At 43.1% G+C, this 23742-nt stretch overlaps 1 protein-coding gene and 1 long non-coding RNA gene across 43 annotated transcripts in view; one reads left to right on the top strand and one right to left on the bottom strand.

The window, feature by feature from the left end:
* Positions 1 to 2711: 2711 nt before the first annotated feature.
* DAB1 (DAB adaptor protein 1) overlaps positions 2712 to 23742 on the bottom strand; it is a 956508-nt gene continuing 935477 nt past the window's right edge. For 34 of the 42 annotated variants that reach the window (XM_055585728.1, XM_055585747.1, XM_055585719.1 and 31 more), the window contains 4 exons: positions 23146 to 23694; positions 19438 to 19565; positions 18957 to 19067; positions 2902 to 6098 (listed from right to left, as the gene is read on the bottom strand). In XM_055585728.1, the coding sequence (XP_055441703.1) occupies positions 18972 to 19067; positions 19438 to 19565; positions 23146 to 23694 (773 nt within the window). In that variant the 3' untranslated portion in view covers positions 2902 to 6098; positions 18957 to 18971. Of the gene's footprint in view, positions 6099 to 18765; positions 18884 to 18956; positions 19068 to 19437; positions 19566 to 23145; positions 23695 to 23742 lie in introns of those variants that run through there. The other 8 variants (XM_055585758.1, XM_055585759.1, XM_055585757.1 and 5 more) reach the window with 4 other exon arrangements.
* On the top strand, positions 15908 to 19076 carry LOC129655397 (uncharacterized). The gene is made up of 3 exons (XR_008715978.1): positions 15908 to 15978; positions 17299 to 17567; positions 18530 to 19076. It is a non-coding gene; the product is annotated as an uncharacterized LOC129655397 (long non-coding RNA).

The following is a 23742-nucleotide window of genomic DNA, read 5'->3' as shown; positions in this document are numbered from 1 at the left end:
TTTCAGGGTGCCTCCCCAAGAGGCAGGGTAGAGTTCCTTAAAATAGGAAAAAAGACAGCTGAGCATTTTACTGTTGACAAGATGTCAGCCTTGATCACCGCCTGTTCCTTCGTCCACCATCCCTGCTGGTTCCCTATCCCGGCTGTGGCCCCTGCATGTGTCACAGAGTGGCAAGAGGTTGTTCGGAAGATTAAAGACCCAAGTCATCAGAGGCTGCCATCTCGCAAGAATATATGGACATTTCCCACTTGGCAGTCATTAATATTCTTCAGCAAATGATGAACCTATTCAAAAAGACTCCCTCTTCAGGCCTCTGTATCTTAGATGAGAAAATGAATACTAGTGTTTTGTTTGGCAATTATATATTCATTGGATTGGGTTAGAGTTATCACTGTTCTTAAAAATAAAACAATTTTTCCTTTTTAAAAAATATCTACAGTCGTTTTACTGAAGCATCCATTTCTGCACTAAGTCAGCCCAGGTAAGGCTGGGTGTGATTTTTCTAACAGACACTACTTTTAGTGGAATAGAGATAAGACTTTAAAAGTATCTTACAGAGGGTGCGTGTGCCATGTGACATCTTAGAAACCCTGCAGACAGAAGCAAACATGGAAGAGAGGAGAGAGACTTGGAGGTCAGACCCTGGAGACCTCAACAGCCTCTGGGAGAGCTCGCTGGCTCTGTTAATTAATAGCTGTTTCATAACATCTCTAAGTTTCAGTTTCCTAAGTTGTAAAGTGGGGAGCCTGTTTCTTTTCTTCTTGTGTAAAAATTTGGAAATGATAGCTAGAAAATGAGTGACACGTATACAGTAGGAGCAGCACGAGAGTAACAGCTATTATTAAGATTTTAACATAAATACTGAGAACTGGCTACTAAATGGCTTGAAAGCCATTTACATCTGTTCATTAAAAAAAAAAAAAAATCTTTCAGGCACTGTTGTTCCAATTCCCTTGAATTTAAACATCTTTTAAAAGATTTCAAAGCTTTGAAGGTTGATTTCAATGAAACCTGTTTTTATTCTAGGCGTTTTTCCTACTGTCATTCTGAGTAAAACAAAAACCATTTACTGTCAAAACAACAAGGGTTTGCTCTCAAGCACAAAATGAAAGCAGATATGTCTGCCTGATTCATTTTGGCATCCGCCTAACAGTTAAATAGGACACCTTTTAATTTGTCACTTCTTTAAGATGCATTTAGGTTGGGAAAGTAAATCCCCAGTTCTTGGTTTCAGCTAAACTTGAACCAGCTGGGCAGAAAGGTGTATTTTTTTCTTTTTTTAAAATCCCTCTAACACATACCCTTTCAAAGTGCTAATTAAAAAAGAAATTACAAAGTTAGCAACATATTAAAGATACTAAGATGCTTTTTTAAATTTTCAACTGGAGGAACTTAGAAATCTAACTTATTTACCAAAGACCAACTAGAGTTCTGGGAAGAGGCATAGGCAATCAAGCTTTTCAACAAGACTATTTAGAACTATTAAAAAGGGTGAATATCCAGCTTTCTAAAAAAAGTTAAAATCAACTGTGAGGAAAGAAACTTCTTAACTTTACCATCGGCTAGCTGAAGAAGTTATTTGATCTCTCCAAGTCTCAGTTTCTTTATAAGTTGAGGATAATGTCTAACGCTTGGAAGATTAAGTAAGGCAATGGCCGTCTAGCATGGGGTGTCTTTGAGGCACCTAGTAGCTGCTCAACAAATATGAAGCACTATTTATTCAGAAAGCCTTCTATAACATCTTCTAACAACTGAGCCCATTTCTTATTGTGTGAAGGTTGTTCCTTCTATCTGGGCCTTCTATAACATCTTCTAACAACTGAGACCATTTCTTCTTGTATGAAGGTTGTTCCTTCTATCTGGTCCAAATTTATTTTGCTAGAATCCTTTCTCTCATTTTCTCCAAGTTGGTGGTAACATCTGTTTAATACTTTCTATTTAATGACACCAGACTGAGGGCATATGTTTATACAACCATTAACATAACCAGTCCTAAACAGAGGTGTTTTTTGGCATCCCAAAGATCTAATCATAATCTATAATCTGGCTGATTACTGGATCAACAAACTGATTTAATAACAAGAGAAAATAAAAATGATACACACATATACATACACACATAAATATGCACACACTTTTTTTCTTTCTGTTCTTCAATACATAAAAGTCAAGGTCCAGCTCCAGACTTCTTTTCCTTTCATGTTTTTTGGTATGGATTGTGTGCGGAATGTGAAGGAAGATAAATGCTTCATTCTTTGGGTCTCTTACAGCAGATGATCTTGAACTATGGGGCAAATTCTTTGACAGTCTAGGTTAAGCTTGGTCTTCTAACCAACAGTTTAGCAGGTTTCATGTTTTATTTTTTATATTTTTTAGAAGAAGATACAAATCCATAGGGTAAGTCCTGGGGTCTTTCCCAACTTCTAAAGTCCCACGCTAAGTGTGGTCTGAACACCGCATCTACACAGGGTGTGCTTTTTCTGACAACAGCCTCCTCATTCCTCACTGTGATTTTCCAAGCAGAGCCAGTACCTGAATTGAACTGAAGACAAACTGAGCTAACTCCTCAATGGAGCTTTCTTTTTCTGGTCCTGTGCCAGGAAAACAGGCCTTCACCTGGTCCAATGGAAGTCTCGAGAGAAGCAGTTTCTTCTTCCAATTCCTCAACCTGAATCTCCAGTAGAAGCTTATGGAATAAAACCAGGCTAAGGTGTTGTTCTCAAACATGTTTATTTGTAACAGTTTTACATGGTGTGTTACAGAAATTAATGGAAAATTTCTAAAAATTTTGCTGTTCTGTTGAATGCATTGTACATAAAGTTAAAAATAATGTGTCCATATATGTTAACAAACTGTCATCTGAGGTAAAGTTAAAGTAGGTCTAGAAATGTACTGCAACAGTCATTTTCTCTTTCTCATCTTTATTAAAAAAATATGTGTCAGAACACAGAAATTGAAATGAACCAAACCCACAGAGTAAACATTTTTTTTTTTTTTTTTAAAGAAGGTGCCCGGAACATTACATAATGGGGATTCAGTAGACACAGGGATGAGTACGAATTATCAAAAAAGTCTCACGGCATGTAAAGAGAGCTATGGGGAATGGGAACAGAATGACAGGTGGTGTTTCCCTGGTTTCAAAATTTAAAGTGACAAATTTCGTGCTAGTGAAGGATGAAGAATTAACAGTTGTACACGTGGATTTTCTATCAGTCTAACTGGAACTGTGCACACTCCCCATTGCCTTTTGGTATCTGCACCTCGGCTCTTACTTGGAAATCTCACTGTTTTCCTGGGATAGGATACGGTGGTTCTGAGTTCCCCAAACAGTGCTTATTAGACAGCAGAATTCAGCCAATGATAACATGGATGGCAGTTTAAAATCTTGACTTTATTTCCCTCACTTTAGTGTATCACAGGGGCCATTTTCTTTAGGTTCAGAGCCAGCTCCATTTTCACCCACACTCAGCGAATGATGACAAATCCACTGGGCTGTCACTTTCCACTACGCGACGAGCTCCAGAGGGTGTACCTCAAACAGCCCCATCGGCCGGAGTTCACTTTGAGTGTGTCAGAAGCAACCCGCAGAATCAGTGGAAGGGTGTGATACTGCAAGACAAACTCAAGACAGCCGTATTGAGGGAGAAGATAGCACCACTGGTCCAGAATCCGAATCACGGACAACAGAGCAATTTAAGTTACTTCCCTGGGGGAACTGCCTGTCTCATCAAATCCCCAGAAAACGCAACTGAACTGGTCTCAGGACAACTCTCATGGTTATCACACCTTTCCCATTTTCCCCTTCCCATGGAAGGATCAGCACATCCAACGTACGCACGTTCCTGGAGAAGTCGTGTCAACCACAATGTGACAGCTACAGAGGAAGCTAATGGCCCTTTCCAGCTCTCGAGTTCTTCGGACCTTCCATGTCCATCTATTCTGCAATGGGCATTTGTCAGTTAACTGGAAAACAGTTAGATTCCAGTGACCTGACGGTGTAAAGCATGGGCTTCAAACAGTAACAATTACCTTGACTTCTCAAATTTTCCCTTGGTCACCAAGTATACCTTCTTCCAAATCATTTTAGTTTCTGTTGATACAAAGTATCAAAGTACACAGGCTGATGGCAGTCAATCATATCAAGGTAAATTCTACTTTCAAATTTTAAAACCAAGTAAGGATAATCACCCCCACCCCCAATCCAATTCATCCCATGATGCTTTAAGTTTTCTTCTTAGTGTTAAACCATTCAATTCAACATACTGTAACTGCATAGGAACATCAGGAAAACACAGTTGACCTGTAGAACAATATTCTCTGTAGGGCAAAAATATATAGATTCTTTATGAAAATCATGTGCTAAACATACGAACCAAACACTGCACTTTTTGTCTCATAAATGTAAAAAAAGGAAGCTTAAATTCTTCTGTTTCACGTACAAACAGTCCAGTGATGTCTACAGGGTCAGTGGGAGTGGACATGTGGGAGGGAGTTTCAGAATCTGAAGGACAGGCCTTCAGAGCGTGAACTGTCTGTTTCTTGTTTTACACAGAGGGTCGTACTCTCGCAGAAAGACTTAGATGAGAGGCTGGAGTCACGTGCTCCCTTCCTGATCCCTAGCTGCTGATTGGCTGACTGTTCCTGCCAGTTGTCCCTGAACTCCAACTTCCTACCATATGCTCCAGAGTAGTTTCTGGAAAGTGAGACCCACCCATCAAGTTTGTCACATTCTGCACTCAATCTGCTACCTTCTCTACAGTGTAATGGCATTATTAAAAAAGCATTTTCATTAACATTTATATTTACAAAAAAAAAAAAAAAACACAAACGGGCAATTTTTTTTTTTTTCATTAGAACTCCTTAAAGCCATTTCCCTTAAATATTTAAAGAGTTTAATGGTAAGGTTTTTTTTTTTTAAGTTATAAAATAAAAATCCCATTTGAATTTTCTGATGTACAAAAAGAGATAGAGATGAACCACTGTGACCACAGAATCAGTTTGTTACTCTGAATATTCATGTCAGCACTGTTCCATTAGCAAGTCGATTTTTTAAAATCCCAAACCACATTACCAGGATTGTACCAGAAGTATTTGGCAAATGACTTTTCTTTGAAATGGCACATGGAGAAGACACTTGTCTGCATAGCATCACAGCAGCAAGATATCGGAAAAATAAAAAATCTCATTTTATTGGACTTAAAGAGTTTAGAGCTTCTGAGGAAATCAGATGTACTTTTCATCTTTCTCATCAATGGGATTCGATGTCCTTTCCTACTCACAGAGTGAAGGTTAAACCACAATCTGTCTTTCTTCACCAGGATGCAGAAGAGCTTAAAGGGGTTGTTTTGGCAACATTCTTAATCAAAAAGAATCATCAGCCACTTATTTGTCTTGTGATGATTTCAAGTGAATTCATTTCATATAGGGTTTTTTCTTTTTTCCCAATTGAATTTCTTAATCAATATCTAAAAAAAAGTCAAAAGCAATACAAAAATTTGTACACTCATTAACTTCAAACATGACAAAGAAAGGAAAGGGGAAAAAATGGCAGACCAGGCCTTGTGGAGCGTTGTAATCATACCATCCTATGGGAAAAGGCATACGAATGAGCCTCTTGTGGTGACAGAGACCTTACCTTCGCCTAAATGACGTCAGTGCCAACCCTGATGTACCTCTCTGAGGCCTGTCACTGCAAATCAGATGTCTTTACAGTGGTCAGCAGGTTGAGAAATAAAGAGAATTAGGGTTTCACATACTGGGTCATCTTAAACCCACACTAAGAGAGCCTGGAACATTTGTTGGGTGAGCACTTGCTTGATTTGTGATTTGATGCTGGGTATGGTTTTTTATACTTCGGTGTGTTTGTTTTTGTGCTGCCATAGACCTCTGCCAGTGGTTGCCAAAACCTCTTAGTTCCCTCTTCCAAAGGAGTTCCATTGGGCAATCGTGAATTTCTTCATGGGATGACGTGAGGTGAAAAAATACAAGAGAGCCTGTCGCGATGCTGATTTCCATGCCAGTCTTGAAGCACCCGCCACAAGCTCGCACTGATGCTATTTCTTACATCTGTTGATCTGCGCATAGAGAGGCTCCGGCTCCTGTGGACAGAGGGACAAAATGAGACCCGCTCTTTTCCCGATAGGGTTTTCTGAGACAGCTTGGGAAGGAGGGTTTGGAATTAGAACAGAAAGATGACAGTTTATGATGAATGACCTTAGGTTATTTTGGGATTATTCAGTCATGGTGCATATCATTTTGGCATCCTTTTTTATCCTTAAGAAGAACAACTCACCCAGTTGTGCCCTTGGTTTTCAAGCTGAGCCTGTTAGGGAAATCACAGGGTCTAGCAGACAGAGCTGGACCAGCTGTGTGATATGGACAAGACACTTTTACTTTCTGAGCCTTAGTTTCCCCAACCATGAAATGGGAATACTACCATTTACCCTACAGGGTTCTTGTGAGAATTAGAGAGAATATATATAAAGCCTCTAGCATAGTGTTTGGCAGGAATGTTCAAGAAAATAAGCAGTTGAAAAGGATCTTCAGAACATAGTAATAACGATCATACATCAAGCGAGCGCTTTTCCAAGACAGTTTTATGAATGTCCACTCGAGATGCTGAAATTCTGTCTCAAACTGCTCTTTGGTTTCCGCAAGCAGCGATGACTGGGCGTGCTTTAGAGCAAGAGAACAGCAATCACGCCATTAGCTCTTAGTTAAAAGCTTCTAGGGCTTGTTTCCATCCACTCCTGCTGCAGTTTCAGGTTTGGTCAGTCACTTGCCTGCAACTCTGGGGCTGTCCTAAGATATACACAAGGTTTTCACCAATATATGACACAGCAAAAATTCAATCCAAATGCAGATGGGAAATGGTGTTTGGCCTCGTTAAAGTCACTTCAGACTTCAGTTCATACTGAAATGGACCAGGGTGCAGTGGCCAAGCAGATCAGGTCAATATATTGGTCTGAAGCATGCACAGTCCCTTCTGGTAAAGTTGACTTTCATGCTGTCACTCTCGGATATTTGTACTGGAATTAAATGGACACAATGACATCTTAATTCCACCATATTCTGTATATTAGCCTGCCTCCTGCTATGTGGGTATAGATCCTTTTCAACTGCTTATTTTCTTGAGCCAACAGATGGAACTGGCATTCTGTAGCTCTACCATGTGTCTGACACCACGCTACATATTTTCAAGTACATTGTCTTCTGAATGTAGTGATTAAGGCAGTGATTTATCTCTTTTGCAAATGAGAAACCAAGCACAGAGAAGTTAAGTAATTTGACCATGGTCACATGGCTAGTAAGTCACATGGGACTTGAGACTTAAAAGTAAGTTCCAGTGCTTTTTCTCATTTATTACAATAGCTGCCATTAAATAACAACAACAACAAACCCCACAACAAACAAGCAAAAAGTCTTCCAGCTATGGTGTTGTAGAGTGTTTTGGAATTTATATAAAACACCTTTATGTCTTATTGGGTTGGCCAAAAAATTCATCTGTAACATCTTATGAGAAACTTGAGTGAACTTCTTGGCCATCCCAATATTTTATCTGCCTAACCATCCCAGGAGTGGCTTTTATTCTTTCCATCTTCATTTTGCAGGTAAAAACTGAAAATCAAAGAGGTTGTGTGAACTCAAAGTCATTGTGCTGCCTCTCATAGATTTAATATGTTGTATTGCTTGCTTTTATTGTAAAGTGGGGATGGGCAAGAAGATGGAATGTGAAGCCCAATGAAGAGAGCTTTTGCTTCCCCAGAATCACAAGATTACTTAGTAACCAGGCTGTAAATAGAATCCAGGACTCCTGAGATCAAGTCCAGCATATTTTCTTCTAGAGCTCATCATCTCTGTATTCTTCCAGGAACAAGGAGCTTCCTACTCCTGGAGGCACCCAGTCGTGTAATAGAACAGTGTGTCAATTGGAAACCTGCATGGTTTCCAACCATGGGACTTCATACTGTCCTTGAAAAGGTTAAAAAAAAAGTGTAATACTTCTTCCAAATATCTGATGACATACAGTAGGAAAGCTTATTCTTCCATGCCCGACTTCTGAGTTACCACCTGTGCATTCTGTCTGCCATTTTACACACAGAATTAGCATAGTGGGTGCTCAGTGAAGGTCTGTTGAATGAATGTGAATGTCTAGGATACAGTTTCTACTTTTTTCACTGTTCTGATCCCTTTGCCCTAAACACACTCTCCCCTGGCTTTATTCTCTCAGCATCAAATTCTGAGCAAAAGCTACAGCAAGAGGATTTATTAAGCACCTAATTTATTCTCTGCCAATGTCTTGAAATGTTTCAGATACTTGTGGTAAGGCTAACCATGGAATTTTCTGTGTGTTTGTGTTCTGGGGGTGGAGTGAGTGGAGCAAAGGCAGAGGGATAAAGTAGTGAAGTACCACTATCGGGAAACAACATCGCCTTGTTCTATGCTGGGCCACAAGAATGCAGCTTCCTCTTTCCTGGGTAGACTTTCTCAGCTCACTCGGCTTTTTGGATGCCCTAAGAAGTCAGGCTGCTTGATCTCACCCTACCATTTGCTTTATTCTAATTTTGGAAACTAATTTATTCAACTGAGAATGACACCTAAAAACAGAAGAAGACAGCAGGCTCAGACAGGGTAATTAATGCCACACTGCATTAAGTTTCTGCAGCTGAGATAAATATTCACACATCTCCTGCTTGCCGGAGTTTAGCTTCAAATACCCATCACAACAGCGGTAACGACTGCAGTCAACTCTCAATTATCCCCACTAATGAAGGGGACCACTGGTGTGGAAAACCCCAAGCAGCAGATAATCCCAAAGTCTGACACTCTGATGCATTATACGTTTTGGAAATAGCTTTACCTTCCTTGTTACAGAATCTTAAGACTGTCAAGAGCTAGAGGGGAACTAAGAAATCATTTGATCCAGAAATTTCTGACCTGACTTCTGGCAAGGTCACCATGGGGTCTTTAGGCTATTTTTGGACATTCCAAAAAGCCTAAATGGAATCACACATTAACACAGCACATTTTTGATATCTGTTGTTATCTTTTGTCAGATCTGACCATATCTCTCTGCCCTGCTTCAAATCCTTCAAAGTCTCCTCATTACCCACAGGGTTAAGGTCAAAGTTCCTTCACTGGGCACATAAGACCTATTAGTCTCAATGACCATTAGAACTAATAAATGCCCCTTTCCAGACCATGAATCAAAAGTCACCCTTCTGGTCACATATATCATGCTTTAAAAACAAAAAAAAATTCTTCATGCTTCTGTCGGAATGATCTTTCTGCAAAGGATTTGGTCATACCAGTTTCCTGATTGAAACAACCCTCCAGGCTCCTTAAGTCCCCAGGGATAATGCAGACACCCTCCCGCCCCCCCAGAATGACCCATGAGGCCCTTCCAATGTGGCTCCCTTTCCCATTGGCTTCATCTACTTCCACTCTCTTTTAGGTCACACTTCCGCTCTGTTCTTCTGGTCCCCTTGAAAGTCAAAGTGTTAGTCTCTCAGTTGTGTCCAACTCTTTGCCACCCCTTGCACTGTAGCCCGCCAGGCTCCTCTGTCCATGGAATTTTCCAGGTAAGAATACTGCAGTCGGTTGCCATTCCCTTCTCCAGGGGATCTTCCCAACCCAGGGACCAAACCTGGGTCTCCTGCATTGTAGGCAGATTCTTTACCCGTCTGAGCCACCAGTGAAGCCCCTCGTCCCCCTGACATGATAAGATTCCCCACCCCTGAGACTCTGCTTAGACAGTTTCTTCCACTTTTGGGACCTCTCCTTGTCCCGCACCTATAGGTTCATACTTTTGGAGCTAGCCCAAATAGAAGGGCTTCTTGGACTGTGCAGGTGACGCAGACCACTCTGCTCCTGGACTCCAGCAGTACCCTGCAGAGACCCACGTCTACACTGCCATCACATTTCCTCCTAGTGCTGTCTACACAGTGAGCTCTGCTGTACCTTGCACGTCAATGTCCCATATTCTGAGCACAAGCTTGGAACCTGGCAGGCACACCTACTTACAACATAGAGCGTGAGGATGTAAATGAGTAAATGGAAAGTTGCTTCTCTTACTGCTGCTGCTGCTGCTAAGTCGCTTCAGTCGTGTCCGACTCTGTGCGACCCCATAGACGGCAGCCTACCAGGCTCCCCCGTCCCTGGGATTCTCCAGGCAAGAACACTGGAGTGGGTTGTCATTTCCTTCTCCAATGCATGAAAGTGAAAAGTGAAAGTGAAGTCGCTCAGTCGTGTCGACTCTTAGCGACCCCATGGACTGTAGCCCACCAGCCTCCTCCATCCATGGGATTTTCCAGGCGAGGGTACTGGAGTGGGGTGCCGTTGCCTTCTCTTACTAGGAGTGGGCAAATACTTATGAACCTTAATAAGCTCACTTGTGAATCTGGCATATTAATAACCTTTGTTTCTAGAGGACAACAAAGTAGATAGCAACCATGCAGTAAAGATGAAAACAAATCAACTCTCTAGCCTTTGACGTAAGTTGAATACCCTATGTTCTGGGAGATGCAGTGAAAGAGTATATGCACACTGATGTGAAATCGGGCAGATCCAGGCTGGTATTCTTACTACCAACTGCCTGAGGTACACAGGCACTGTGGGAACACACCTGCACTTGAGCAAGTTTGATTTATTGCTCATTGCAATGAGAGGAACCAAGGGCAAGTCTGGAAGAAGTGATTAGAAAGGGCTTCCTATGGGATTAAGCTTAAACATATTAGATGTTTAGGGGGAGGGTCCAGAAAGTAAGGTTTCTCTCTTGGTTAGGTGCTTTCAGGAAGCATGATTATCTTAATAATTCTTACCTGGGAGGCAGGACGCACAGAGTAAGACTAAGGCCAGGAACGAATAATGTTTGGTCATTTTTGGAGCTTGGACGATGTTCATGGCAGCCATGGCTACTGAGTGGTCTTGAATGGGCCTTGACCCACCACGGTGCCTTGTCTGACGCTCATCTGTGAAACTGTTTACATGCAATAGAACACCAAGTGCTCAGCTGTGAGGGCTGGGCTGGCTCCTGGCTGTCATGTGATGTTCTCTTTCCACTGTCACCTACTTAGTAACCTTACAACTCCATGCAGGTTGCTTAACCCTTCTGGGTATCGGTTTTCTCATCTGTAAAATGAGGCTAGAAGTCCTCACTGAGGATTGAAGGAGAAAACACACATTGAGCACACAGTCTGGCACAGAGAAATTACTCCCAAAACGGTAAGGCTTCTTCTATCTGGGTGAGTGATTCTATCCTTCCTTTATAGAAGATGGTTTTCAGCCTAAAAATCACCGGTAGGTGGCTTTAATAATTCCATCTCCTTCATTGACACTTCTTCATATCGTAACTGGGCTGTTAAGAGACCTAATAATGGCACAGGATCTGTCCTGGGAAATTATGTGGAAAGAATGCAGAGTACATTTAAAGGGCTTGGCTGCAGGGCCCTGTGGATAGTAGAGACTTCCGTGTGTCTGCAGACGTCTTTAAGTATGAGGTATGAGCTCATGCCGAACAACCAAGTAGAATCACAGAATGAAGAGTATTAATAGACAATATATTTACAGAAACCAAATTAGAGTCTATAGAGGGCTTTCCTTGATCACAGCCATGGTCTCGTTTGGACATCACAGAGTCTGTACCCTGGGTGTTCCTAGCTCCTTTTACAGGGAAGCAGCAGGGCTCCCTAGAGTTTGGTGACTGGCCCAAGGTCACTCAGCCAGCACAGGGCAGAAAGGGGATATAATCACCTTTGTTACATTTTTAGTTTTTTTATTGCAGTAAAATATTTGGAGCAAAGCATTTGCCATTTTGATCATTTTTAAGCATATAATTCACAGACATTCATTATTAAATCTCTTTCTTTACCCCAAATAGACCCATTAAGCAGTGACTTCCTAGTCCCCTTGACCCCTAACTCCTAGTAACTAGTCTCTCATCTACTTTTCCATCTCTATGAATTTACCTATTTCTTATTTTTAAATCAACTTCACTGAGGTGTAATTTGCATGCAATGAAATGTTCCCATTTTAAGTGTACAGTTTCATAAACTGTGACAAATACATACACTTATCTGGGCCTCCCCAGAGCCATCAAGCTGTAGAGCATTTCCTCACCCTACAAACTTCCCCCATGTCCTGCTCAGTCAGCCCCTCGTTCCACTGTGGCCACACTGATCTGCTTTTGACCACTGTAGGTTAGATTTGTTTTCTCGAGCGTTTCATGTAAACACACCCAGGTCTTTCCTAAGCCCACTGTCCTCTCCACTGCCATGTGATCCCTTTTGTAAAATGTCAAAGCAAGAAGGGCTCTCAGTCTGACAGTTCCTTTATGGCAGGAAGAAATGAAGGCCTCCGGATGTGAGGGGTGTTTTACCAAAAGTCCACAGGAAACAGTGGAGAGCCAGGAGGGCAGCCCAGGGTCTGGACTCCCCTTTCCGTGCATATTCCCCTCCCTACCTCTTCCCAGCCATTTGGCTTGAAGTACAAAGGTACATAGTTTTCAATCCCACATTTTCATGAGCCCCTTTGGAAAGCCACTTCAATTGTGCTTATGACTTCACTTTAAATTTACTGTGTTTGTTTTGGGGAAGCTTGGCCACGTTAAGCAAAGGTTGGTCCAAAACAGATGATGAGTGCGGAGAAGACGCGGCATGCTGAGAAAGGTGGTCTTGGACGTGAGGTCACGCGCCATGCAATCTGGTTACTGAGCAAGCCTGTTTCTGCCCCATCCTGGGCGCCTGGGGAGTGAGAGCCACGCTGAGCCAAGCTGGGGGTCAGACTGCAGCTGGGAGGTGAGCCAAAGCTTGAGGCCCTCAGCATCGCCCTGCTTAGGCAGCAACTTCAGCCTCGGGGTCTTTAAAGCCCCAACACTGGGGCCTACCTCAGCAGGGTCTTACATTTCCTAGCTTGGCAAAATGAAAAGAGGGATGGTAACCATGGAGTAAAACTAAGGCAGAAAGAACTCAAAGTGCCATCTAAATCCATGAAAAATGTTTAGAGCCACAAAGACTCCCGCAATCTTCCTAACTACCTGTATGAACTGAAGCAGGCATTTCACCTGGGTTTTTTCATCTCTATAATGGGGCTTGTAACACCAATATCATGGTCCTGCATGTAACATGTAATAAATGAGCTCATATGACATAAAGAATTTTAACAAGTGGCAGGAGTCTTCCTTTCTTTTTTTATTCAAAGAAAAGGGAAAATGACGAAGCTTTCTGACTACTTTCAGCCTGAAAATCTGGCTTTTAGGATAGGAAAGCCTTCAAAACAAAGGATGGATATAATGGTAATACCTTAGAGACTGAAGTTGCTGCCAAGTGCACTTGCTTCCAGGGGCCTCACGGTGCCAAAACCCACTTGGTGAACACAGGTGCACAATTTGAGTTCCCAGGAGGCCCACACTCTGATCAACTCTGCACTTCCCCAGTAAGACGAATGACGGGCACCAGTAATCTGCTTTGCATGTTGACATCACTTTTTTTTTTTTAATTTGTCCTGTAGCAGATGAGGGCACTGAGGTTGCTGATGCCTGTTCTCTGCCAAAAGCAAATGGGCCTGTTCTGAGTAGGCTCCTGGTGGTCAGGAGAGGGTCCTACATCTCACATGGAGAGTCACTGGAACACCTAAAGAAGTCACTGCATTTCAGGGACTTCTGGCCTTTCCTTCATTAGGTGGGAATAAGGACAACCTGGGAGAAGGGTGCTGTTGGAAGACACTTTTTAAGGATTGGGTCTTCCATGCTCTAGCTGGGTGACACTGGACAAGTTAGAAGTCCTAGAATGTAAGAGCTAGAAGGGCCTGAGTAACTGCTTTTCTGAAGAGAAGACCAAAAGCCAGAAATGAAGCCATATGCCTCACATCACAAGCAATTAAGTCAAACAGAGGCTGCTAAAACTCAGGTGTCCTGGTCTTGGTTGAGTGCTCTTAAGTTCTCTAATCAGGGTCTAGAGTCAAATCCTAGCCTCCTTACATGTGATTCTTGTGATTTCGACACGTTATTAACCTCTCTACCTTACTTGCCATATTTGTGAAACAGGAATAATAAAAATACTTAAGAGTGTCTCCCTGAGGATTGAACTAGGTGATGTTTAATGAAAGCGCTATAAACACACTGCTGATTTTTAAAGTTATCTCATTAGTAGTAGTAAGTGCAAGGTTACTTGCATTACCTTCTGCAGGGTGATTCTAGAAACAATGAGCATGATCTAGCTCAGCTCAGCAAAGGACAGCCCACCAGCCCATTTTAGTGACTGCCAGTTCTTCTGTAAATAAAGTCTTACTGGCACTCACCACACCCAGTCCTTATACAGTCTTTTGCTGTTTTCCTGATACAACAGTAGAACAGATTAGCTGTGACAGAGACTCGGATGGCCCGCAAAGCATACATCGTTCACAGAGTGTTTGCTGAACTCAGGTGTAAATGATCAGTGGATTCTAGCTCTGCCCACTACTCTAGGGGCTGAAAATCATGCTGAAATCTCCATCCCTGGGCCTTTGTCCTCCAGAGTCTCATGTTCAGCAGTCTACCAGCATCTGATCTTAGAAGTTCAAAGGAACCTCAAGAACACTTGGTCCCAATGTAAACTTGCCTTTTTCTCTGCTCAAGCCTGCTGCTCTGTGTTCTTAGCACAGTTCCTGGCCCCACCTTGATCCCCAACAGGCAGGCACCTGGGGAGTCTCCTAGCACAGGCCTCTTCTTCCTCTCTTCCCACTTCCCTTCAGCCTTAACCTCCTCCTGATTCCATCTTTTCCTATACCTGGGCATCAAGCCTATGTCTCTAACCTGGCTACCGCTGCCCTCAGCCAGGCTTTCCCATCTCCTGCAAGTCCTCTGGCTTGGACTAGCTTCAGAGCACCACTATGCTCATGGAAGAAGTAGTTATTTTCCATTTCTGTGGTTCTCTGTTTTAAGGCTTTTTGCTATGTGATTCTATTTAAAAGCAAAATAGTAATAATAATGCCAAATATGTGCTATTTTACTTTCAAAGCTTATAAAGCACTCTCATACTCATGATATCTTCTGATCCTAGGAGAGCCTGAGGAGGGAGCTGTTGTCATGATTCATTTTCATCTATGTGTGAGAAGTGGGGTTCCAGGGGTTAGCTAAGGTCCCGCCTAAGATCATGTGCTTAGGAACTATAATTCAGACCCAAGTCCCCCTGACTCTAGGCATCTGTTTCCACTCTCTCCTTTTTTTTTTTTTTTTCCCCCAAACCTCTCTCCCAAAGCATCTAAAGTTCTGCTTTTCTTTCCCTTGAACACTAAAAAATCCATCAGGTAATATTTTATGTGTCTTGGGTTCCCACTATGAAGATTGGTCTTTAAAAAAAAATGACAGTGACTTATTATTTATGGCAATATCTATTGTTACTAAGGGAGACAGACCAAACAATTCTCCATTGTTACAGATGCTACTTTGACTTGACAGCTGGGGAAGTCTGATAGGCAGTTTATTTACTTAGCTATTTAACCAAATAAATGTTTTCATTTTTCTTTCATCTCCTCAAAAGCTAACATTTCGCCCTTAAAATTGCTCCAGCAACACATCAGTGGAGTATAAATTACCTGCCATTCCCACACCAGCCATTATAATATTACTTGGGTTCTTTTTTTGTGCCCTTGTTGACCCAGTCTTTTACAGACACGTGATTCTCCCAGATGGGAGGGTAGGGGAAAATATGAAATAATTGAAGATATTCTCCCTTATTGCTAAAACAGAAATGCTGTTTGAGATTGGCCCCAAAGCATCCACCTGCAATGATTGAGGCTGTCTGTTTCCTCTTACAAGGGTGTGATATGGTTTTAACTTATCAACAGATGTCACCCCTACCTACTCAGAATTGTGCGGGCATTGCTAATAAAAAGCAGCTGGTGATAATGGTTGCAACAGTGATAAGGCTGAGACTCCTGCTTCCCAACTGCATGGAGGCAGAGGGGAAAATAGAGCTGTGGACGTAACTTGCCCTGCATGGTGTATCCTTTCTCCAAATGCCTGGAAAGGCGCTAAGAAATTGCAGCCAGTAAATTTCCGGTTGGGTGGATGGCTGAATGGAATGGAGACAGAAAGATCAAATGTGGCTTGTGCTATATTGAAGGACAGGCCCAGAAGCCCCATTTGGACTTCCGTCATGGGTGTCTTGGGAGCTTCCCTTGTAGCTCAGTTGGTAAAGAATCTGCCTGCAATGCAGGAGACCTGGGTTTGATTCCTGGGTTGGGAAGATCCCCTGCAGAAGGACATGGCAACCCATTCCAGCATTCTTGCCTGGAGAACCCCATGGACAGAGGAACCTAGCAGGCTACAGTCCATGGGGTCGCAAGAGTCGGACACGACTTAGCGACTGAACCACCACCACCACCACCACATGGGTGTCTTAGCAAGGCTAAGGCTACGTGGGATGTGTCAGCAAGGCTGGCATTGGCCTCTTGGCATGTGACCCTTGATAGGCCATTGTGAAATTGCCAGACTAAGCTTTCAAAGGGAGGAAACTGCTTCATTGAAGATTACAGCCCAGCCCTCCTTTGGAGCTGAGAACTACTTATTATGATTTACATGTGAATTTAAGATAAGGCTGCTCTGTTTGGAGAAGTGAGAGTTGGCCCCTGAGGCCCTAAAAGGGGCCCGTCTGATTAAGGGGCAGGGTGAGCCACAGAACTAAGAAATAGGGTTTTTCTTTTTCTCCCAAAGCTCTTTTAAGCCATATTGAAAATTAATTACCTGCAAATAGAAAGTACAAAGCAAAACCTCCCAGGCAATGGCCTGGGTCCTTAGGTGGAATTTATTCAACACAAGGGCTAAATGTATAAAATCCAAGGGACTAGTGAACCATGTTTATTGAGCACGTGTGATGACAATTTGGGGTGGTGGTGATGGTGTTGGTGTTGCTGATGGCAACTAACAGCTCAGCTACTTTCCATGTGTCAGACGTGGTGTTAAGAATTCCAGACGTATCACTTAGTCCAAACAATAACCTCATGAGGAAGACTATTTTTATCCTTGTCTTTCTAAATAAGATAGAGAATTATTATGACATCTCATGAGGGTCACATAGCTCACCAGCGCTAGTGCCAGGTTCTGAATTCACTCTCGTTCCAGAACCCAGATTTTTAAGCTGAGTACTGAGTGTCTGTCTCTACGTGCCATCTCAGTTGGGGTAATGGATACACCAGGCCCTGCCAGCAGATAAGCACACCAAGACGCAACAGCAAATATGGTTCTTGCCCAAGATTTCCTGCTATTAGGTAGCTGAGCTAGAATTTGAACTCAGGTTCCAAATTCTGAGCTCTTCCCACAAGACTGTGCCACACCCATTCACAACTCGGCCCTGGCCTGGGGTTCTAGACAGAGCATCAGACACAACACAGCAGGCTGAAGCCCCACAAAACAGCTTGCACAACTATCTCAAGCAGAACAGACTCGTAAAGAGGAGGGTGTGAGGCATCGATCTGCAAATGCTGTCCGTCATCTCTGTAGTCTAGAAGTTCAGTTTTAGGATTAGACGTTGGCTGTTATGCTGACGAATGGCTCTTGTCACCCCTACTTCATCACATTTTTCAAGGCAAGGGTAAGCATGTGAAACAGAACTATGAAAGGGGTGGGAAAACCTGCTGGGGCATCTTCCCAAGGTGTCCACCCATCTTCTCCACCTTCTGCCTTTCCTGGAACATCAACTCTGTCTATTATCACAAGCCCCCCAAAAAGCTTTGTAAGGCTACATTTTTAGCTGGGTGTTTGCATGGCACGATGGTATTCTTGTGTGCTATATACTGCACTGAGGTGAATGAAACGTGGCAGAATGCATGGTATGTGAGATTCTCTAATCGTAAAATCTATGAACAAAATGCACTTTGAAAATACTCTATGAGCTTTCAATAACCATCAAAATAACTTACACACAAATGGCAACTGATTCCAAGGTAGCCTCAGAATCCATTTATGAACAGTGAAAACTATTTACCATTTAAATGGTTCTGACCATGCTACTCAGGCCTAAAAACGGAGCTCTGCCGGTTAGGGCCTTGCGGTCCTAGGCATTTATGGAAAACTAGAAAAGCATCTGAAAATTGAAGACATTTGTCAAGGAGTGACCTTAGAAATCACGTCTGGGTAACAAGGGGGTACTTCTGTCTCCTGGGAAAGTTGGCTTCATGAGCCCCTCTTTCTTTCCATCAAATCAGATGTATTGAAATTCAAGTGCCTAAACCCACTTCTAGTAAATGTAAGTACACCTCTCTCGAAGTTGCTGCTGATGGAGTCTGAAGTGGTTTGGTGGCAAACCACCGGCTGTCACACAGGTGCAAACAGCAGAGCCTCAGAAGCGAATGCCACACGTCTTTGAATTCCACTTTCACAGCTCTGACTTCCACTTTCACGTCAGAAAGGGTGCAGGGCCCCTTTTGGCCAGACAAAACAGGCTGCCATGATCTCACATCTCTATCAATTTTATTTCAAGCACTGCTTGTTTTGTTTCTTAGTCTGCCTTCTCGAAGTGTGTTTGGTTGGTGATTTTTTTTTCTCTTTTTTTAGATCTGTGGAGTGTAGGCAAATTCTGTGACACACCGCTGAAGGGGTCTAAGCATCTGGACCACATCTCACTGAGAAAGAATGTGTCCATCTCAGAATGTTGATGCTTTCAGACACTGACTCCACATTAAGCAGCTCTGCCCATGCCTCACCACCCCCCCCATTCAGAACATATCAGTAATAAAATAGTATGACCATTCCCCACTCCTCACCTTTACCCCTACTCCCAATACATGTCAAAGGTCATGCATCCATGAGGATAAACAAGGTGGAAAACAGACACCAGGCAAGGCGAGATGATGCAAACGTCAGGGATACGCTCAGGCCAGGAAGATGGTGCGAACATCAGGGATGCGACTTCAGAGGCAATGAACAAGCAAAAGGGAGAGCGATGGCTTAAGGGTGGGAGATCAAAAGGACAGATACCTACCCAGACCTGTGCTATCTAGCTACCGGCCTGTGGACTTATATTATCACCACTGGGCTCCCCACTGGGCTCACCAAAGGGATCACTGTTGGATGAGGCCTGTGACCCATCAGGCTAGAACACAAGAAGATAACACTTTTTTTTTTTTCTTTTCAGTAATTTAAAATATAAGACAGCTGGGTACATTTTCATGCACACATATCATCCATTATTTTAAAGAAGGCAGCACTCCATTGAGAGGATGCCACTTCTGCAAATGTGAGAACTTGCAACAATGTAATGAAAGGATAACAGTTTTCAGCTGCTCATTTGAACACAAAAGAAAACCCCTTTAGTTACCCCTTTAGAACCTAAGAGTCTGAGTCAGCATTCTTTTCTACAAAGGCTTCCTCATGCATTGTTCATTTTAGATAACAGAAGTTTCAAATGGAAAAACAAACAAACAAACAAAAAAAAACCAACTCAGAACACACTGGTCACTTACAGCTTCTTGCTCTTCACTTTTGCTGGGACTCTCAAAACCCTCTTCAAAGATGTCATCGGCGGTCGGATCACTGGCGTGGGATGCAGATGATTTGGATGGAGAGCTCTGTCTAGGGGCTGGGGTTGGAGCTACATGGAGACCATGCAAAAAGAGAAAACATCCTAAGTGTCCAGAGGCAACTGTTTCTACCCCCAGAAACCCCAGGGATCTGGTTATGTTTGAGTCAAATCCCAGGACACCTCTTCCCATCACAAGTCAAATCAGTTGAACAGTTTAATCTCTCTTCTCTATCAATTTATCCTGTCCTCTCACATACTTCACAGTCAGGAGGAGCTGGTCCACAGGGATGGGTGAGGCAATGGTCCTCAAGGGATGTTCCCTGGACTGGTAGCATCAGTCACATTTGGGGACTTGTTGGTAATACACATTCTTGGACCCTACCCTCAATACACCTGCTGAATCAGAAACTCCATGTTTCCACAGACTCACGTTGAGACCCACTGGGCTATAGTTTTCTTTCTTTCTCTTTCTGAATTTCATACAATTATTTCAGTAAGAATAAACAGAGATGAGGACAGTGTGACATTTATTGGATGCCTTCCATGTATCAGAGGCCATCAAATTTCACAGGTAATATCTGTGATCCTCATAAAGCCATTTTGAGGTAGGGGTTCTCCAATTTTACAGATAAGGACAGTGAAGGCTGCTAAATTGCTCAAGGTCTCAGACTTGGCAAGAGGTGGAAACAGGCTTTGTATCCTGGCATGTAGTAGGTGTCCGATAAACCTTTGTGAATGAAGAGTGTCTCAGTGATCTGGGGAAATGGACATGGCTGAAGGCAACTTCACAGCTGGTGCTTTTTTCCTCGCTCCATAAGGATCTGCATTTTCCATCCTGACCTTACCACAATTTGCTTGTCTTCTTTATTCCAGAGGTTTATAATAAATATGCCACTGGAAACCACTTTCCTTTCCATAATTTCTAACTTGGCATGGAAAATCCTCCTCACTGGCTCAGCCCCAAGGTAGGGGGAGGAGGAGAAGACTTGATTTACTAGTTGAACTTCAAAAGCCATTGATAAGGTCTCCCTGCCATTACTTCCCAGAATTTACAAAATCTGGCTGCTCATCAGACAGTGAGTGATTATAAAACTTAGTGAGTTGCTTCTGTAACTCGAACATCTTTAGAATGACGTTCTTTACTGCGTGTCCATGAGCTAGACACGGTGCTGGGCGCTTTGCATTCATCACGCCCTCTAATATAAACACTGCGGGTGCTGTTGTGCCTGCTGTCTTCTTCTGATGAAGAAACTGCCACTCAAAGCGATGAAGTGCCTTTCTCAGAGTTAACACAACTGTGAGGAAGCACAAACCTGATACTGCTCAGTCCCACTGCGCTTTTCTGTTTCTATCTGAGGATCACTTTTGGTTCTGCTCCACCCAAAACATTTGAAAGGTGATGCTGACGGACAGAGGATATAAAGATAGGCTGCACTCATTTTCTTTAAAACATAGGATTTTGTTTTAATTAAAAGGAAGTAGGTTTAAAGAGATAATTTATGTGAAAACACCTTGATATGCAGCACACACTTAATATTTGTTAGTGAAATTGGATTCCAAAGTGAGTTTGATGTGGTTTTTTACTAAAGGCTGAGAATCTGACCAAGCCACCAATACTGAGAGGTATACTGCTCATACTTACTGGATGTAATCAGTGGGATGCAAAACTGTTTGTTTATGCAAGTGTTTAACCTTTAGAAGGTTTTATAGAATACCTCTATACTCTAAAACAGTAGTTCTCAATCTGGGACAGTTTTAGTCCCAAAGGGACATTTGGCATTATCAAGAGTCATTTTTTGTCATCAAGGCTAGGGGAAGAGGGTGTGACTACTGGGCATCCAATAGGTAGATGCCAAGGATGCTGCTGAACATCTGCAATCTACAGGACAACCACCCACAATGAAGAATTATCTGGCCCCAAGTCTCAATAGTGCCAAGGATACAAAGCCCTGCTCTGAAACACTGGAGTTACTAAGTGGCTTTTGTTTTGTTCCTTTTCCTTCATTTTCTATAATCTTCCAAAATACCTCCCATGTGCCAGATACCACAGGAGCATCAAAAAAAGTGTAGCGACACGAGGATGACTAAGACATATTCCCTGTCCTCAGAGAATTTACACTTCCCTCTTTTATATGTAGCTAGCACACCAGCCCCTTGAAAGAGAGACATTTGCTTTCAAAATATGCTTGCTTATTTATGCACGGTGGTCATTTCTTTAGCATTTCATTTTTTTAAATTCATGATTCTTCACTGAAACCCTGTGAGTTGGAGTAAATAGAGATGCCCCCACCATGTAGATCATATGGCCTGAGAAGAAGTAGGCTCTTTATACCCATAGAAGAGGTTCATTTTCAGAGCAGCATCCCGGAACTGGCTGAAGTGACATTATCTAATTGTGTTAACATCTTAGATTCTTTAACAATTCACGGTATTGGCTAAGCAGTGATCCGTATCATCTGACAGTAATGAAAACGCCAACCTCGCTGTGCCATGAGCCTTTTCCTTCCCCTTATCAACTGGTAGGGCACAAGCTGGATCACCAGCCTTCCTGGGTTAGTGTCAAGCTGGCATCAGTGTACCCCAGTGTATCTGGATTCTGTTTGGCTGCACGGTATTGGTTTGCCAGAGGCTGGCAGTAGAAAGGTGAGTTGGGGGAGAATCATGGAATGCCACAAACAGGACAAGGCACACAGCTATCGAAGCCAGCTCACTTATCCTACCCAAGACACAAGGGAGGTTACCAGAAGCACACACTTGCCCGAAGATACAGCTTGGGGTAGAGAAGGCAGGATTAGAACCTCAGTCCAGGACTCTGCGTAAATCTACTGAGTGTGCCATAACAATGATGATAAAAATACCTCCTCCTCTGTGAGGGTTGTGATGTTTTAGTACCTGTACCACTGAATGCCTTTTATGATCCTTAGCCTTAGATAGTTGAGGAAACTGAGGCACAAAGAAATAAAACGACTTGCTCATTGGCATAAAACTAAGAAGTAATCAAGCTGCTCTCTGGATTCCTAGTCCAGAGTGTTCTGCTACAACCACTAATTTTTTTTTTCCCTTTGACTACGTGAAGCTTTGAGCCACATTCTGGCTGCTACTCTACCTGTTGTGGGAGGCTTTACGACTGCTCTATCTCTGGCCTGCATTTTCTTCTGATCTTAATTTTCTAATTTTTTTATCCTTGTTCCTAAAAAAATTTAAATGCACATACTCCATTCAGTTTTAGTTCAATAAGCCATACCCAAAACTATGTATCAGAGCTGGGATATACATACATGAACACACGAAGGAGAAGGAGCAAATGAATAAAAACAGAAGAAGCGGGTGACATGCTAGAAAAATAACAGGCTTGTATTCAATTCTACCCTTCTGTCTCTTTTCTTTGTCTTTGACTCTCACTTTCATTATCTGTCAAACAGGTCTAACAAATCTTGCCATAAGCATTGTTCGAGTATGGAAATAACACATAAAAAGCATGGAGAAGGTACATATAATTGGCATCTAATAATGGGAGGCTATTGTTAGTAGTAGTAGTAGTGATATAAACAAAGAGGCCTGTTGAATGCAACTGAGGTGGTTTCTCTGACAGCAGAAACAAGGCATCAGTTGTTCTCAGGGGTTTATGTCTCCAGAGAAGGACACTCACGTGAGTTGGTCGATGGCGTGGTAGAAGTCACAGGTGTCAAGTTCAACTGGGAGATGTCAAAGTCATCACAGTCATCCGTATCCTGTGCCACCCCGACTTTGTTGAAGTAACTGGAGAAGGCCTCTGAGGTGCAGGTGAGGGAGGGCTGGTCGGGTTTGCGGGAGGGCACAGGCGGAGGCTGGGCCATCTGGAAATCCTTAAACATTTCTTTTCCCATTTTCTGCCTGGGCTTGTCGGTCTGTGGACTTGACCTGGCGGAGTCACCCGTGGCTGGGACGGTTGCAAGGGGGGTGAGGGGACCTTGGAACATGGCAGCTGGCAAAGGCATAACAGTTTGTGTGGGCATGAAGGCGGCTGGCGGAAACTGCCCGGCCACGGCGGGCCAGGGCTGCTGAGCGGCAGGGAAGAGACCCGGCTGGCCCCATGCGATGGGCTGAGCCCCCGGCATCACCTGAGCGACTGGCGGCTGAGCACCCATGGCGATCTGCTGTTGGACAAGGGGCTGCTGGCCCCAGAAGGATGGGAGGACGGCGCCCATAGCAACATAACCTGCAGGCGTGAAAAAGAAGAGTCAGGAGCCCTGGGCAAGAAGCATTC

This window comes from Bubalus kerabau, chromosome 6 (genome assembly GCF_029407905.1).
Source record: "Bubalus kerabau isolate K-KA32 ecotype Philippines breed swamp buffalo chromosome 6, PCC_UOA_SB_1v2, whole genome shotgun sequence".
In the NCBI taxonomy this organism is placed as follows: Eukaryota; Metazoa; Chordata; class Mammalia; order Artiodactyla; family Bovidae; genus Bubalus; species Bubalus kerabau.
The sequence above is the reverse complement of the archived record's forward strand: the minus strand, read 5'-3'. Positions and strand labels throughout refer to the sequence as shown.